Below are 15,139 nucleotides of genomic sequence, written 5' to 3'. Positions count from 1 at the left end.
AGCCCAGTGGTTAGGGCACATGAGACGAACACAAAAAAACTGAAAAATTTTAATTTGCTTTGTTAAAGATGAAGAGGAAGAAGTTCTATCCAACAGGAAATGTCTTTATACAAGCGAGATATTAATGATAATTAATGATAATGATAATTAATTTGGACATTAAGCCGGGTTCAGTTTTTCCTGCTTTACAACCGGGACATCTGAAGTGATGTTACCTACAACAGAACTTTGGCATAGTTCAGGTGCTGGATCTAAAATAAACCCCTTTATTAAATATTGTTTGTTAAATTCTTGGTTGAAGGTTTTTTTTAAAGGTCCCATATTTAACACTTTATCTGTGTTTCATTTGAATTGTTGATCTCCATCAGAAGATATATCTGTGGTTTAAGAACCAAAAACCATCTCAGTGTAGTTTTACATCTCCTCTCTCAGGCTTCTCTCTGGAGCTCTAGTAACAACAGGTCGGTGAGCCAATCAGAAGAGAGGATCTGAGCCTCTCTTCTGATTGGCTGACTGTTTTCTGAGTGATCCAATCAAAATAATGCAGATTTCAGGTAAACACCTAGAGAAACCAAATCCTGCAAGGTTGGATGGTGGGTCCAGGTGGGCGGGGCTTGGGGCGTGGCTGAGAGCGGTGACTACTTTGTTGTGACATCACAAAGTTCCAGAAGTCCTGACGGCTGGTTTTAAGGCTCAGTTTCTGAATACAGGCTGTGTGCATTTCTCTGTGGACTGAGGCTTTGATACTTTCACAGTATTAATATAGAACCTAGACCTGCTTTATAACCACAAACACATGGACATCTACCTTTAGACTGGATGGAGCTTTAAAGATTTTTACTAGCACACCCCCTAATTACCAGCAGTTGTTTTCTGACACTTGTACCTGCTCCTGATGATGTGTTGGAAAGTAAGACTGAAAGCTTGAAACTGCTGCAGTATCACAGTCCTTTTCTGTTTTGACAGTGTATCTCCTGAATTCTACAAAATACCTTTTAACTACATTTATCAGATAAATGTAGTGAAGTGTACAGTTGTGGAGTAGAAGTATAAAGCAGCATCAAATGGAAAATACTCGAGTAAAGTAAAAATATCTTAAAATAAATAAAATACTAAAAAGTAAATTGACTTAGACAAAGCAAATGCTTTGCCAGGCCCTGAGGCAATGTGACAGGAATATTACATCAGAATAATAATAAAGATACCATAGAGCCTCTTTAAACATAAACGGGTTAAACAGGTTTCTCAGCTTCTCATGAGCCATAATCAAACATTAGTCAGTCACCTGTGATTCTAAATATTAATAAATGAGCAATAAAATGTTCTACAATGATCAAACTAGTCTGCAGCTGTAAATGTTAACAATCAGTTTATTGACTGTAATATGTTACAAGCAGGATTTGAGAGAGACGGCCTGCACTGAATGTTGAATTGTATGATGATGCTGCTGTTTGCCCAATAAGGTGTTAACAGGATATGGGAGGGATGTAATGTGATGTTTGCCCTTTTATGTCGTTAACACTGGATGTGTGAGTATGTGCTCAGCTATCATTCTGACATAGGAGTTACAATTATACTCACTATTTATACTTCTGTAGGGGATGACAATGCTTACCCTGAGTGTTTTCTTTTTTCTTTCTTCCTGTTTTCTTAGTTTTATTGTTATTATTATTATTATTATTATTATTATATGTTCTGTTTATGTGTCTTTATTCTGTGTAATGTTACTGTTTCTTGAAAAGCAATAAAAAGTGATTCACAGATAATACATTTAAAAATGGATTTTGGTCCACATGTCCTGCAGCTCCTCTGCATAAGATGAGTGGTCAGACAGTCCACTAGAGAGGTCTCCCTAATGAATTAAACAGTATGACAAGGAGGAAGCTTTTCCACTATCTGGCTGCCAAAAAGTTGTTCCAATCAACGGCTTATATGGGTTTTCTATAAAGCTTTAGTAAATTATGTGTCATGCATTGATTATAGCTTAGGAAGCCTCAATAAATAACCAGAAAGTGGTACGTTATCTTTTAATTTGGCGCAGGAGATACAAAAATAGACTTTCATGAGGTGGCCATGATGAGGCAACTATCAACTCTGCACACTGAGCCGCTGCAGGAATACTGGAGGAATATCATAATTATTATTAGTTTGATGACTGATAAAGGCCTTTAAATGGCACCAATCTGTTTTAAATGCAAGGGAAAAAATAGGATTATTGGGTAAAAAGAGGATAAACTGGCCTGCTCATCCTATCGCTCTCATTCAGCCAACCCTCCCAAATAAGAAACCAAGAGAGGAGCCTGAAAACAGGATCCATCCTCAGTAAAAAAATCAACATCAGAGACGGTCACACGGTGAGGAGCTGGTCGTACTTACTGTCCGTGGCCATGGCTGCGGTCGTTCCCCCTCAGACTGGCTGCGGAACCGGGTGTGTGTTGGGCGGATCAGGGGCAGCAGCGTCCCCGCCGCTCCTCATCCTCCAGACCCGCAAACACACCGCCACACAGCGGAGAACGGCGACGCCTTCACGGACTGTGGGAAAAATCCACACTCAATGGGTTTACGCGCATCTCGTTTCTTAATTTGGTGATTCAAACCTTCATTTTTATGATTTCCTTTTTTTTTTTAAGTTGATTTCGTGATTTGTGGCGTAAAATCTGTGAATAATTTGCTCAAATTAATCGAATTTAGGGAGAAATATACGAATATTTACCTTTGAACTTACTGTGCTTCCAGTTTTAGCTACTGTTTCTACAAAGTCAAAGAAAACATGAATTCACGCGATATATTTAGTTAAAATTTAGTTAAAACCAAACGTCGGGAAAATATTATTTCAAAGGCTAATGGTAATGTTAGCTAAATCCAGCTATGCTAAACGGCAACATCTTAAAGTTAGCCTAGTAAGCTAGGCTAGGCCGTATAAATGGACCACAGTAAGCTAAAAGCAAGCTAAGCTAAAAGCAGATTAAAGTAGGGCAAACTGGGACTGGCTGTAACATTTCTGACATTTTTGTCTGTATCTTGAAGCTCTTTTAAAACTATAAACCAGCTTCATTTAATAGCAGATTAAATGGTGTAGGTGTTATCTCTGCAACACAAACAGAAAATAGTGTTTGGCCTCAGACAAGAAGTGAAATCTAACAATTAAACGCATAGTTAGTTGTAACTCAAAAACTTGATATTGAAAGAGAGCCAAGTGTGCTAGTTACTGTCAGTCATAGTGCAACTGAACACAGCAATGAAATTTAACAAAATGTGCAAATGTGAACCAGCTTCAACAACTGAACATGTGTTGTTGTTAAAACTAACCCAGACTCCTCCAGTCCTGAGCTAGCTTACCTTACAGCTAGCAGCTAAAACATTAGCACTGACAACTAGCATGAAGACATCTACACAGACACACAATAAACAAGATTTAAGTTTGAAGAGTTTAACTACAAAGATAACAATGATATCACAAAAATAGTTTAAAAAAAAAAAAAAGAAAATTCTTACCTCAAAATGACTTTTTTCCTTCTAAAATTGTCTGTTTGCCACAAGGAGCTGCTTCCTCATGGTGGAATAAAGGCTAAGTTGAGCATGTATAGAGCATGGATGTATTATAAGACCTTATAAGTTCTTATAATACATCCATGGTATAGAGTGAATCAGGTGACTGTATCTTCCTGACTGCAGAAGTTCAGAGTGTGACAACCAACCCTGGTCTCCCCTGTGTGGACCATTCATATAACACCTGCAGTAATTATTAGGTCTGAACTAAATCTTACAGAAGAAAGAGACAAAATTAACAACTGATTTTTTTTTTTTTAATAAAAACATTTTACAATTACACATTTTAAACATTTTAAGAAGCAAAAATAAAAGCAGCACAGAAAACTAGTTTTAACCTTTTGGAGAAGAATTTGCAGAGAGATGAAATTCATAGAATTATGTGAATATGAATTTACCCTGCTTAACATGCATAATGAATTCATACATTTCCTTTAGACTGTAACAGGCAAGAGACAGGTACAGAGTGAGTTTTCAACAAGTGGTGGCTGTAAGGATGCAAAAAGAAAACAGGACATTTCTTCAGCTTTTATGACTCTATGACTTGTTTACATTTTGTAGAGCTACAACATAAGCAGGGCTACGTCTACAGTTTTTCTTTAACTGACCAGTTCTTTAAAATTTAAAAACATACACTTTTTTGTGATATAGTCCCAGTAAGTGGCCGCACAAACTTTCAAAGTTACAGAATATTAATTACAATAACAAAACAGTATTTTTGACTGAGAAATCATCCTTAAAAAAACTTCCTGCGTTGTCTTCATGACCACTCGAATTTTTTGTACGTTCTTGGTTTTGCTGAATGGAGGAAAAAGAAAACACAGAAACAGGAAAAAGTAAATCAAAATGTGAACATTTCAACACTGTCATTATATATTAAGATTATCTGGTGATGTACAGAAACATTTGGTTGATGTTGAAGAAACTTTGAGTTTAGAAAAATTTATCCTGATGAAAGTTTCTTCAGCTGTCTTTTTTAATACAGTCTCATACAGTCCAGCAGTAAATCCTCCTTCATGAAGGTTATATCGATCAGTTTGTGTTAAAGCTGTTTAGGTTATATGATGATTGAGCTGTACAATCATTTTGGAGGAAAACAGACAAAATATGTTATGCAGTGAATAGATGCAAGAAAACTACTGATGGTGATTTGTCTTTACAAACTGAACAACTTTATACTTTTAAATAAATAAAATTGTTTGATTAAAATATTCCACATCTTTTGAAAATCTTTACCTTTTAATGAATGTGTTAGCATTAAAGTCCTTTGACTATTGGATATTTTGTGTGCAAATAACAAAAATATACCATCTTTTCTTCTCACAGCTTAAATTACATACAGTATGAAATATGTTACGTAAAGAAATGTGCACGGTGTGGTCTTATTTTATTATATTATTAATTTCTTCTTATTATTTTTATGTATTCATCAATTTTTCCTTACACAACACTATATTTTATATGTGTAAATCTTCTATGTGTTCAATACATGTTTGTATATGGAAAAAAGAAATGCGGAGGTTTAATCACAAACAAAAGCAAAATATATGAGAAACAAAAGGCAACACTTTCCTAACTACACTACATTTACATTTACATTTACTCATTTAGCAAATGTTTTAATCCGAAATGACTCACAACTGAGGGACAGCACTAAAGCTTCAGCGCAGTAGGAGACCTTGGTGCTAAATACTACATCTATTTAAAAAGTGAAGGAGATCAGGTGAAGAAGTGCAGTGAAAGTGCATAGTAGGTGCTTGTTGACATATAAGAGTCCTCAATAACTCTGAGTCAATGGGACACGACCATGAACAGAGACATCATGTCCCTTAAATTCTTCACATTCTGCTCTGGGATGACTGAACTGAACTGATGTAACTTACATGTTTTACTGTATGTTCTCATTAACCATTCACAGTGGAAAAATTGGAGCCTGGTATTAATAGTTAAAACTCTCGGCTCCTGTAGATGAATCTAAGCTGAATCTAGCGCCACCAAGAGGTCAAAACTTCTTCTTCTCCATCACCTCAGATTGTCGCCGTGTAACAGGACTCCGCCTCCTCTGTCCAGGACAAACTACTGGTTCAAGTAAGACAGAGATGTTTAAGATGTGTGAGTGTTGCGTACCTTCAGGGACAAAGTCCACGCTGGTGAGGCGACTCATCGTAGTGGCCGCTGCGGCTTCTTTCCACACATCACCTGACGAGAAGAGAGTTTCACGGTCAGTTTCAGCGAAGGCTCATTGAACGCAACATTCAAGTTAAAAGGAGAAAACTCAGGGTCCACTTTCCCTCATTCTGGTCACAACACAATGAACCTGCACATTTTGTCAATGTTGTGTATTGTAAGAAGTGTGAGCCTAATAAGCTGTGGTTTTGCCTTTTTAGTAATTAAAAATTGTAGTAATTAAAAACCCTTTTTTTTTTTGCATTTGCTAATTCATTTGTGGTTATCTCATCTCTTCTTATTTTGCTTGAAGACTGAAATAAAGATCACTTCAGTTTGGTTTTGTGTGGGTGTGCGGTCTGGAGGAGGGGTTTACCTGAGATGTGTATATTCTGCTCGGTTCTGGCTTTGAGTGACAGTCTACAAATCCTGTTATAACCCGGTGTGGTGGAGGGTCCGGCCTGGCTGGAGAAATCCACCTCCACCTGACGATGACGACGAGACTTGGAGGCCTGAAAACACAAACACAATCACACACACTCTCTAATGGTTTTCCACCGTATGATTGATAAGGAATAAGTGTAACATAAAGCAATTAAAGATCCTCCAAAGAAAATGTTCATTTGTCAAAGAAAATATTCAGAAAATAAAAGTGATACAAAATCTATAACATGAAACACAAACCTCTGCTGCTTGTCCGTATGCTTTTGATTTGATGGCGGCGAGGAGCTGAGCTCTATCTGAACTCTGAGGAACAAACAGAGAGTCAGTCAACAGCACCGCCCTCTGGGCCAGGTCATTATTACAGCTTTAATAAAAGTACAAGAAAGATGTACGGGTCAAATGCAACCACCACAGCTGTCACACACAGTGTTGTCACTGTTCAAGAGAAAACTGCTTGGGCAAACACTGCACTTCTGTGAGGTTGGGAGGATGTGAGATCAGGATATTAATAGAAACTATTCTGGTTCTAGTCAGAGAAATTAAATATTAAACTTTTAACAATAGCGCCCAAGTCTCTTTTTGTTGGTCATTGTTCACATTTGTGGAAGCAAAACAAGTATCTGTGTTTCATCATGTCTCAAGTTTTCACCGTTTATTTGCTCATAACTTGAGAAAAAAAATGTTTGTTTTTCTTTGCATAAACAATGTGCAAATGGATGAGTCACCGCTTTGGAGTCTTTTATATATTAGTGAGGAGCTGAAGCCTGTGCATTATTTTATTTTATTTTGTCTGCAACAAACATGCACAAAAGGATCAAAATGGTTTTTATAAATATCCCGATCATAACTTCAGAGAGGTATGAGCTTTGTCCTGTACACTGAGCTCAATGTTTAATGTAGTGTAACGCACCTCCTGCTGAGATGACGTTCCCTCACCGCTGTCCTCGTCTTCATCTTTATCTGCAGAATCCTGACATGACAAGACAAAAAAGACCATAATGCAACAAGGAAAGAAAATGTATTCCCCATAGTTACAAGGTAACAGGTTACAGGAAAAATGGTAACAAAAATGTGAATAAATTTAAGAATTAAAGAGTAGGAAAAACCTAAAATATATTTGTAATATGCAAGGAAAAGTGACTCCAGCTTGAAATGCGCTTGGTATTTTTTTTGACCATATGATTAATCAATTGAACATAAAAGTAATCTGAACAGACTCATCTATCATGAAAATAATCATTAGTTGCAGTTCTAGTGTACTGTATTAATCATGTAGTTTTATGATGTTTAGTTTAAGCCTGTGAATATTCTCATTTGTCCAGGTCATAGTATCTCAAAGGAATTTTAAATCGAAAGCAACTGGACTTGGTTATTTGTCTAGGAAGACGTTTCACCTCTCATCCAAGAGGCTTCATCAGTTCTTGCTCGCACCTGACCAGGCTGGGACTGGTCCAACTATCTGGTGTGGAGACCCAGGTATTTTTAACCTCTGGGAGGGGTTTTCACAAGGTTATAAATTGGAGATAGGTGGTGTCTGAGGCCTCCTCCCCTGTTGAGGGATTTACAATGCTGCCCTTTCATCTCTTCCCAGGAGATTCAACAATTTAACCTCTAAGAAAAACAACCGTTCACAAGTGGCATGTGACTCCAACGACTGTCGTTACAACACAACAGGGCTCTAACGAAGTCGAAACCAGCTCTCCACCAAGACAGTAACTCTAACGACTGTCGTTGGCACATGGAGCACAAAGGGAACCAATGACATCATCAGCCTTGTGAAAGCCCCTCCCAGAGGTTAAAAATACCTGGGTCTCCACACCAGATAGTTGGACCAGTCCCAGCCTGGTCAAGTGCGAGAAGGAACTGATGAAGCCTCTTGGATGAGAGGTGAAACGTCTTCCTAGACAAATAACCAAGTCCAGTTGCTTTCGATTTAAAATTCCTTTGAGATGTTTAGTTTACTCCTCTAATCAACTAAATGTCAGTGTCATTTTTTTCCCTACTGAACATTAACATCACATCAACAGAGGAAAAACATGTAAAAGCATTAAAATAACCTCAGTATTTGTTGTTACTTACAAACTAGGAGAGGCATCTTTTGTGTTTTTGCAGATATGATGTCTGGAGAAACACACATACAGTTTTCTTTAAACGAAAACCTGTGGAGATGACTCACCTTCTTTTGCTGCCACTTGTAGAAATCCACCACGGTGCCGCGCAGCTGAGGGACCAGGTCTTTACAGATCAGGTTGACGGACGAATCTGACCGTTCTGACGTCAAAGAGACAGAAGACTTCAGCTTCTTGTAGAGATTGTGAACGTTGGACAATTCCTGCAAGAAGACAAAAAAAAATCACAGTAAAACTTCCCAGTTCTCTGGTTTGTCTTGAGTTACAGTTGGCATCATTGCTGCTCCTCTCTTTGTGTTTACCTCCAGCAGCTCGATATTGATCAGCTGCTGTGGACGAGAGGTACGCTCGAAGAACTCCTCGCACAACGGCGACCTCTCCACCTTCCTCTTCTTATTGTAGGCGAGCTGGCAGGAGAGGAGGAGAAGGAGGAGAGAAAATAAATACGTAAACTGGGGCAGAGCCACTGGAGGATCCCAGTCCATACGCTTGGTTAAAGAGACTTTCAACCACTGATTCCCCACCTAAATATAATATTCCTACATGCAATGATACTATAGGGTTTAAATAAGAGTGTGTGTTTGGTTGTAAGGCCGGCAGCTCACCATAGCGGGCACGGCGGTGAAGTGGAACGCTTTGAGGGACATCAGTTGTCGGAGGATGTAGACGACGTCGAAGTGCTGAGCGTCCATGGCATCTTTCTCAAACTTCTTCACGTCGTCCCAGTCCTTCAGCGCCAGACGGATCTGCAGCCAGAGGGAGAACTTTACTATCCACTTTATTTCAAATAGGATAGAATAGAATATAAATAATCTACGGACAGGCCCTTTAAAGACCATGCTAATGTGCTACGTCCTGACCTGCTCTGAGGGTGAGGCAGTCTGACATTGATACAGGCTGTACAGCAGATAAAGTCCTCCCACCCTGATCTGAAAGCTGAACGGAGGCAGGAAGAAGCTGGAGGCGGTGTTCAGAACCAGACGACTGAACGCTTGCTTCTCATGCCCCACAGTGCCGCTGCAACACAAGAAAAACATGGGACATGATGGGTTTAATATCAGGAAAAAAAACTATGCAAAAAGAAAACTTTCTCTGGTCCTAGCTTCTCAAACACGAAGATTTGCTGCTTTTTTCTTCTTTTATTATAATGATCATTGTAAATTGATTGTTTTGGGGGTTTTTGGCAGTAGGACATTTGAAAATTTTGCATAATTTTCTGACATTATAGACCAAACGATTTATCACCTAATTATAAAATAATTCTTAATAGATTAATCTATAATGTAAATATTGTCATGTGTGAATTACGTAATGTGTTATTGTAGGTTATACCTCAAATTAATCAAATGTGAATCTAATTTCTACAAAACATCGACCATTTAAAATGTGTGTGTTTTATTTTGTTCATAATCTTTTTTTGTCTGTTCCTGTCAGATTTTACATATAAAACAAAACTCCACAAAATGGAAATTCTGCTTGTTTTTAATATTGAGAAACTACACATTTCAGAATACATTTCTAAACATATTTATGGCAGAAATATTAATAAATAGAGAAAGTAGTGATGTAAACTTGATGAGCCTTCTTTGGCCATGTAACTACACAGTTATATACTGTGAAGGACTCGGTCACACGACGTGAATGTTATTGAAAAGAAGCATATTTAAAATATTGTGGCGTTTTTAAAGATAAACCTACTAGTAAATCTGAGCGAAGTTCATTTCCCTCCAGATCTTGGAGAAAACCTCGAAGCGGACGGAGTCTGTTTGTTGGAAGCGGCTCAGAAGCTCCTCACAGTCTGATTTCACGTTATTTCTGTAGCGGTCCATCTCTCTGCCGCTTCCTCACACGGACACAGTCAAAACAAAACCTCAGAAAGTTGAAATTTACTGTCCACTGCTACAGTTTTTACCATTGTGACCAGAAACAGTTCTTATTCTGAGCTCCACGAACGTAAACACTCGCTTCTCCTACGACCGTCGACGATTTTGGGCGTCATCGTCAGCTCTAATGACACATTCAAGGACCGTCGTAATTTATACATCTTTACAGTTAAACGTGCACAAACCACACTGTTAATGCATATCTATTGATTTAAGAAAGATTTACAAAATTGGTTGTGACTTAAGGAAGATAGCCTTGACTTAATCTTTTAAATGAAAGCAAGAAATGAAAAAAGTAGTTTTAAAGATGTTTTTCAAAAGTCTCCAAATTATATCAAATAAGGGCAGTGAGCCTAAAAACACTTAAATCTCTATTGTAATTTGCTCTCCATGTTCTTGTTTATATTTTTCTGGTGTCTTTATATCAGTTATTGTTCTCTAAATTACTTTTGTATTCTGTATTTAAATCGCTTTAGAGAAAACAAACAAACAAAAAATCTTTTCCGGCTCACGGATTCACGCATTCAGCAGATGAACCTGAAGGCACCACAAGGATGTGCTTGCGTCACGTCTTCCGGAAGTAAACAATCCTCAGCTGACGTGGAGCAGCGGACGGATTCAGCTAACCGGACCCGACTCAACGGGATTAGAGAAACATTTGTCGTTTCAGCCTCAGTCTCGTTGTATTACAAGTTAAACTGGGTCCGTCGGCGTCGTCTGGACTCCCGGGATAACTGACCGTTCGTGTTAGAAGCTTCTCTGTTCGGCAAGATGGCGGCAGCGGGGGAGGCCAGCAAGCCGTTCGCCGGGCTGTCCGACGTGTCCATCTCCGAGGACATCCCGGTGGAGGGGGACATCTCCGTGCCCGTCGGCTCCTCCAGGAAAGACGACGAGTTCTCCACCTTGGACGAGCCGGTGAAGGAGACCATCCTCCGGGACCTGCGGGCGGTGGGCTACAAGTTCGTCCACGTCCTGTACCCAAAGCGGAGCTCGGCTCTGCTGCGGGACTGGGACCTGTGGGGCCCGCTGCTTCTCTGCGTGACGCTGGCTCTGCTGCTGCAGGGCGGCGCGGCCGATAGCGACGACCAGGGGGGACCGCAGTTCGCTGAGGTACTCAAATGGTTCATTATTCATCTGCGCCGGTGGGGCTCGTTTTACCGGGTGCTTCTTATTTTGTGTTAATGTTGAATTTAATCTACTGACAGCAGTCCCAGTTAACGTTTGAGTTAAGGCTGATTTGTTACGTTTTAATGCTGCAGGGTTGTATTTTCTTATTTCACTTAGTTGTACAAGGGAAAACACTGGGGACACAGGATCACCAACCGGATAAACACGTTGTTTACAGTAGGCCACAGACCTCCAGAGTCACCACAAGCCAAATATTCACAGACTCACAGACTGTTGTTCTGTTTGCTTTTGATTAATTATGGATTGCATCAGGGAATATACACCACCAACATCAGCTAAGTCTGCTCCTCCAAGGGCTGCAGTTATGGACTTTTATTACTCTGAACTAACTCATTTTGTTTGTAAAAAGTAGCAGCAACTGTCTGTTAAAAGTCAAAAAATAGTGACAAAAAACTTTTTCACCATTAGCTGACGTCATCAAATTGCTCAACCAACAGCCTAATAATAATAATAATAATAATAATAATAGTATAATATTCCCTATTGCATAAAATAAAAAAAGAATAAAAGCAGTGACATGTCTCTGGAGGCAACATGACAGATCTTTACTGGACATCAGCACCTGCAGCACCTTGGAGGGTTAAAACCTTACATATGTACAATAGTTGAATTCAGCGTGCAGTTTTTTTAAAGACGAGTCAGCGTGTCTTTGTATCCAACAAATATCTCATCTGGCCTGGAAACACCTCAGCTCACCCAGGAGCAGCTGGAAAATGTTGCTAGGGAAACGGTTGTCTGGGCGACTGAGCCACCTTGATCAGACTCTGGATAAACAGCATAAAATGAAAATATTAATGATGAAATGACTTAACATTTCTTATGAAGCCACGCTGACATGTTGAAATATATTCTTCCGCCCAGGTCTTCGTCATCGTCTGGTTCGGCTCCATCATCATCACCCTCAACTCCAAGCTGCTGGGCGGCACCATCTCCTTCTTCCAGAGCCTGTGTGTGTTGGGATACTGCATCATGCCTCTGACGGTCGCCATGGCCGTGTGCCGGATCGTCCTGATGGGCGGCTCGGGGACGGTCAGCTTCGCCGTGCGGCTGGCGGTGGTGACGGCGTCCTTTGGCTGGTCCACCTTCGCCTCCACCGCCTTCCTCGCCGACAGCCAGCCTCCCAACCGCAAGGCGCTGGTGGTGTACCCGGTGTTCCTCTTCTACTTTGTGATCGGGTGGATGATCCTGACGTTCTCTCCCTCGCAGTAGAGGAGAAACAGAAGGACTGAGTTTGAGTTGAACTGACGAAGATGAGGGAGGTTTTTAGAGAGTAAAGGACTCAAAACAAACCTCCAGAATCTGCCTTTGAATGAGGATGAACGACTACTGAAGAGAGACTGAGTGTTTCTGAGCCTCTGAAACAGCATTTAGACTCATGGGACACCAAAGTAACTCCTTCAGCAGCAGCAGTGGCTTGTCGAGTGGACGCCTCGCTGCAGATGGAGCATGAAAAAGCTGATGAATATGTTCATATTTTTCCAGTTTGTCTCCTAAAATACAGTTACGAGCTGTGTAAAATAAAGTCCATAGGCTTGTAAATAGAAATGCTCTATGAATGTTTGAACTACCAGGGCTATGATTATTTTTTTCTTTTCCTCGTGGTCATTCTGGGTGTTTTAAACCTCACATGATCTCAAAGATTGGTGCAAAAACGTACTTACAGCTTAGGTTTACACACTACATTCAGCATTTGTAGATAATCAGCTGATGCTTTTACGCAGCTCAACCAAGTACCTGAACTGTCAAGCTGCTGTTGAACAACTCTGGCCAACTGTCGTCTGTAGTTTTTGGGCTCTAATCGTCCCTTTTCAGCATTTTACTCTCCTGTTTCTGGGGGCATTTTTCTTTTTATTTGACAGATGGCCCTGAACCGCACTCAAACCAGGTGACGTCTCGGTCTGTGGTCGACTCCTTAAATCCACCCAGAGAGAGCTCTCTGACTGAATGTCCCATTCAAAAGAATAGTTTGACACTATGGGAAAAAACGCTTATTCACTGTCTTGCCAAGAGTTAAAAGAGAAGACTGATACTAGGGCTGCAACTGATGATTATTTAAAGCCAGAAAATAGTGAAAAATCCCTGTTACAATCCCCCACAAACCAAGGAGATGAATTTAAGTTCAACAGTCCAGACCCCAAAGATGTTCAGTTTACTGCAATATACTGAAGAAAGGCAAAAAAAAGACTAAAATCATTAATCAGTTGTCAAATAGCTGTTATTTGACTTATTTATAAAACTCAACCTGCAATGATTTGTTGCTTTAAAAAATGAATTGGCAGTTATTTTGATAATTGATTAATCATTTAAGACCTTTTTTTTAAGTAAAAATGCCAGAAAGCCTGAGGTTGCTGCTTCTCTAATGTGAGGACTTGCTGGTTTTCTCAGTTTTAAATTGACTTTGGCTTTCAGACTGTCACTCGAACAAAACAAGACTATGGCAAAATATAGCAAGCCTATTTTCTGACATTTTATATTATTTGTCAGAGAGTTTCTGCACAGGCCAACATATTCACAGTAGTTTGTCGGCAGATTACAAAACACACAGACTATCATTTGGGGCTTAATTGGGTTTTCTGATTGTTTTTGCCTCCAACTTTTCTTCTCCCAGAGGTGAAACACCACAGACTGACCACGCCAGAGCTCAGCAACACAAAAGTTCACAGTGCCAGGTGCAACAGTTGTCGGCTCCACCGTTTAAACTGACTCACAGTGGAGTAGACCTCATAACAATATAACTACAGACCACTGACTTGTTTCCTCGTGCGGCTCTGCAGCGCTGAACCACAGCCCACGTCCCTGCTCAGATGTTTTTCAATGATTAAAGTACAGTTATGACACGAAGACAAAGTAGTTATTCGGCCTTGTTATCAGGCTGCTTATTTCCTCTAATGCAGAAACGATGCACAGTGGCAGTAGCTGTAGTCTTTGTGTTGTGTTCGAGTGCGACTTTCACCTTGTCAGCCTCTTGTCTGTGGTGTGTCGCGGTCATTACACTGTAAAATAAGAGAAGCTCAAACCTCTCAAACAGAAAGAGGTCAGAGCAAGACAAAGTCAATGAGAGAGTTTGAATCACAGAACATACAGTCAGTACTAAATGTCCATTACAGCACACACAGGCTGGACTAGTTTATGTGTCTTTTTCCTGCAGATAGCAAAACGTTTGAGCCATTTAACACAGCAGCAGGCAACAGGTTTTAGCTGTCAGTCTGTCAAGATCGTTCCAGGAGAAATTCATCCGAGAGCGAGCGAGTAAAAGACCAGAATGCAATGCAGCAGTCAGATTGTTAGGGGTGATTCCTTTTTGTCAGATCTTCAGATGTCATCGTTAGGTCTCTGTCTTTACCTACACAGGTGAATGATCACACTTTCAGACTGTTAACATACTGACATGGAAACATGTAGACTTTATGCTCCCTTCAGGGTCAAAAAGGGGCATTCTGGGAAATGTAGGAAATCAGTAACTTGAGTAGAAGGTGATGCAGCAGGTTGAGGTGATTCATCACTGTGTGAGTAGCACAGTGATGAATCTCTGACTCTGCTTTGTGGCTGTGATCCATCTACTAACCTGCCCAGTGAACTTAACCTTTGACCCCTGCTCTGTAGTCAGATAAGCTGTCACTCAGTTCTCCCAGATCACTAGGGCTTTCTTTGTTCATTTCTTTTAATTTATATGTATTAATTTACATCAGCAAATGAAAGAGATTAAAATATATTTGATCTACAGTGATTGTATGTTTTGTATTTTTCTATCCACCCACAGACTCAGCTGTGTTTTAACAT

The 15,139-nt window shown here is 39.9% G+C and overlaps 3 protein-coding genes across 5 annotated transcripts in view; 1 reads left to right on the top strand and 2 right to left on the bottom strand.

Annotated features, from left to right (window-relative positions):
• syt16 (synaptotagmin XVI) overlaps nucleotides 1-3,656 on the bottom strand; it is a 37,447-nt gene extending 33,791 nt beyond the window's left edge. Inside the window, exons 1-2 of one of the 3 annotated variants that reach the window (XM_071498848.1) lie at nucleotides 3,496-3,656; nucleotides 2,377-2,532 (exon numbers count right to left, since the gene is read on the bottom strand). In XM_071498848.1, the coding sequence (XP_071354949.1) occupies nucleotides 2,377-2,389 (13 nt within the window). In that variant the 5' untranslated portion in view covers nucleotides 2,390-2,532; nucleotides 3,496-3,656. Of the gene's footprint in view, nucleotides 1-2,376; nucleotides 2,533-2,713; nucleotides 3,382-3,495 lie in introns of those variants that run through there. The other 2 variants (XM_071498851.1, XM_071498849.1) reach the window with 2 other exon arrangements.
• A 128-nt stretch (nucleotides 3,657-3,784) lies between these two features.
• Nucleotides 3,785-10,289, bottom strand: snapc1b (small nuclear RNA activating complex, polypeptide 1b). Its single transcript, XM_071498865.1, has 10 exons — nucleotides 9,987-10,289; nucleotides 9,149-9,305; nucleotides 8,894-9,034; nucleotides 8,591-8,695; nucleotides 8,336-8,491; nucleotides 7,070-7,129; nucleotides 6,400-6,462; nucleotides 6,092-6,227; nucleotides 5,677-5,748; nucleotides 3,785-4,347 (listed from the first exon to the last, which is right to left on the bottom strand). The coding sequence occupies exons 1-10, from the start codon at nucleotides 10,115-10,117 to the stop codon at nucleotides 4,310-4,312; spliced, it is 1,059 nt and encodes a 352-aa protein (XP_071354966.1). The 5' UTR covers nucleotides 10,118-10,289; the 3' UTR covers nucleotides 3,785-4,309.
• A 443-nt stretch (nucleotides 10,290-10,732) lies between these two features.
• On the top strand, nucleotides 10,733-15,082 carry yipf6 (Yip1 domain family, member 6). The gene is made up of 2 exons (XM_071498866.1): nucleotides 10,733-11,281; nucleotides 12,221-15,082. Exons 1-2 carry the CDS (start codon nucleotides 10,943-10,945, stop codon nucleotides 12,566-12,568), a joined length of 687 nt encoding a protein of 228 aa, XP_071354967.1. The 5' UTR covers nucleotides 10,733-10,942; the 3' UTR covers nucleotides 12,569-15,082.
• The last annotated feature ends 57 nt before the right edge of the window (nucleotides 15,083-15,139 follow it).

Source organism: Trachinotus anak, unplaced genomic scaffold (genome assembly GCF_046630095.1).
Source record: "Trachinotus anak isolate AG129_WGS33_773 ecotype Australia unplaced genomic scaffold, CSIRO_AGI_Tana_v1 ptg000015l, whole genome shotgun sequence".
NCBI lineage: Eukaryota > Metazoa > Chordata > Actinopteri > Carangiformes > Carangidae > Trachinotus > Trachinotus anak.
The sequence above is the reverse complement of the archived record's forward strand: the minus strand, read 5'-3'. Positions and strand labels throughout refer to the sequence as shown.

What these genes read in the sequence shown, in the direction of transcription:
- snapc1b (XM_071498865.1), bottom strand. Translation starts at nt 10,117, where the DNA reads ATGGACCGCTACAGAAATAACGTGAAATCAGACTGTGAGGAGCTTCTG. An exon ending in CTGCCTCACCCTCAGAGCAG is followed by an intron (nt 9,035 to 9,148) that starts GTCAGGACGTAG and finishes CTCTGGCTGCAG; the next exon opens with ATCCGTCTGGCGCTGAAGGA. An exon ending in GAACGTCATCTCAGCAGGAG is followed by an intron (nt 6,463 to 7,069) that starts GTGCGTTACACT and finishes TTTGTTCCTCAG; the next exon opens with AGTTCAGATAGAGCTCAGCT.
- yipf6 (XM_071498866.1), top strand. Translation starts at nt 10,943, where the DNA reads ATGGCGGCAGCGGGGGAGGCCAGCAAGCCGTTCGCCGGGCTGTCCGAC. An exon ending in GGGGACCGCAGTTCGCTGAG is followed by an intron (nt 11,282 to 12,220) that starts GTACTCAAATGG and finishes TCTTCCGCCCAG; the next exon opens with GTCTTCGTCATCGTCTGGTT.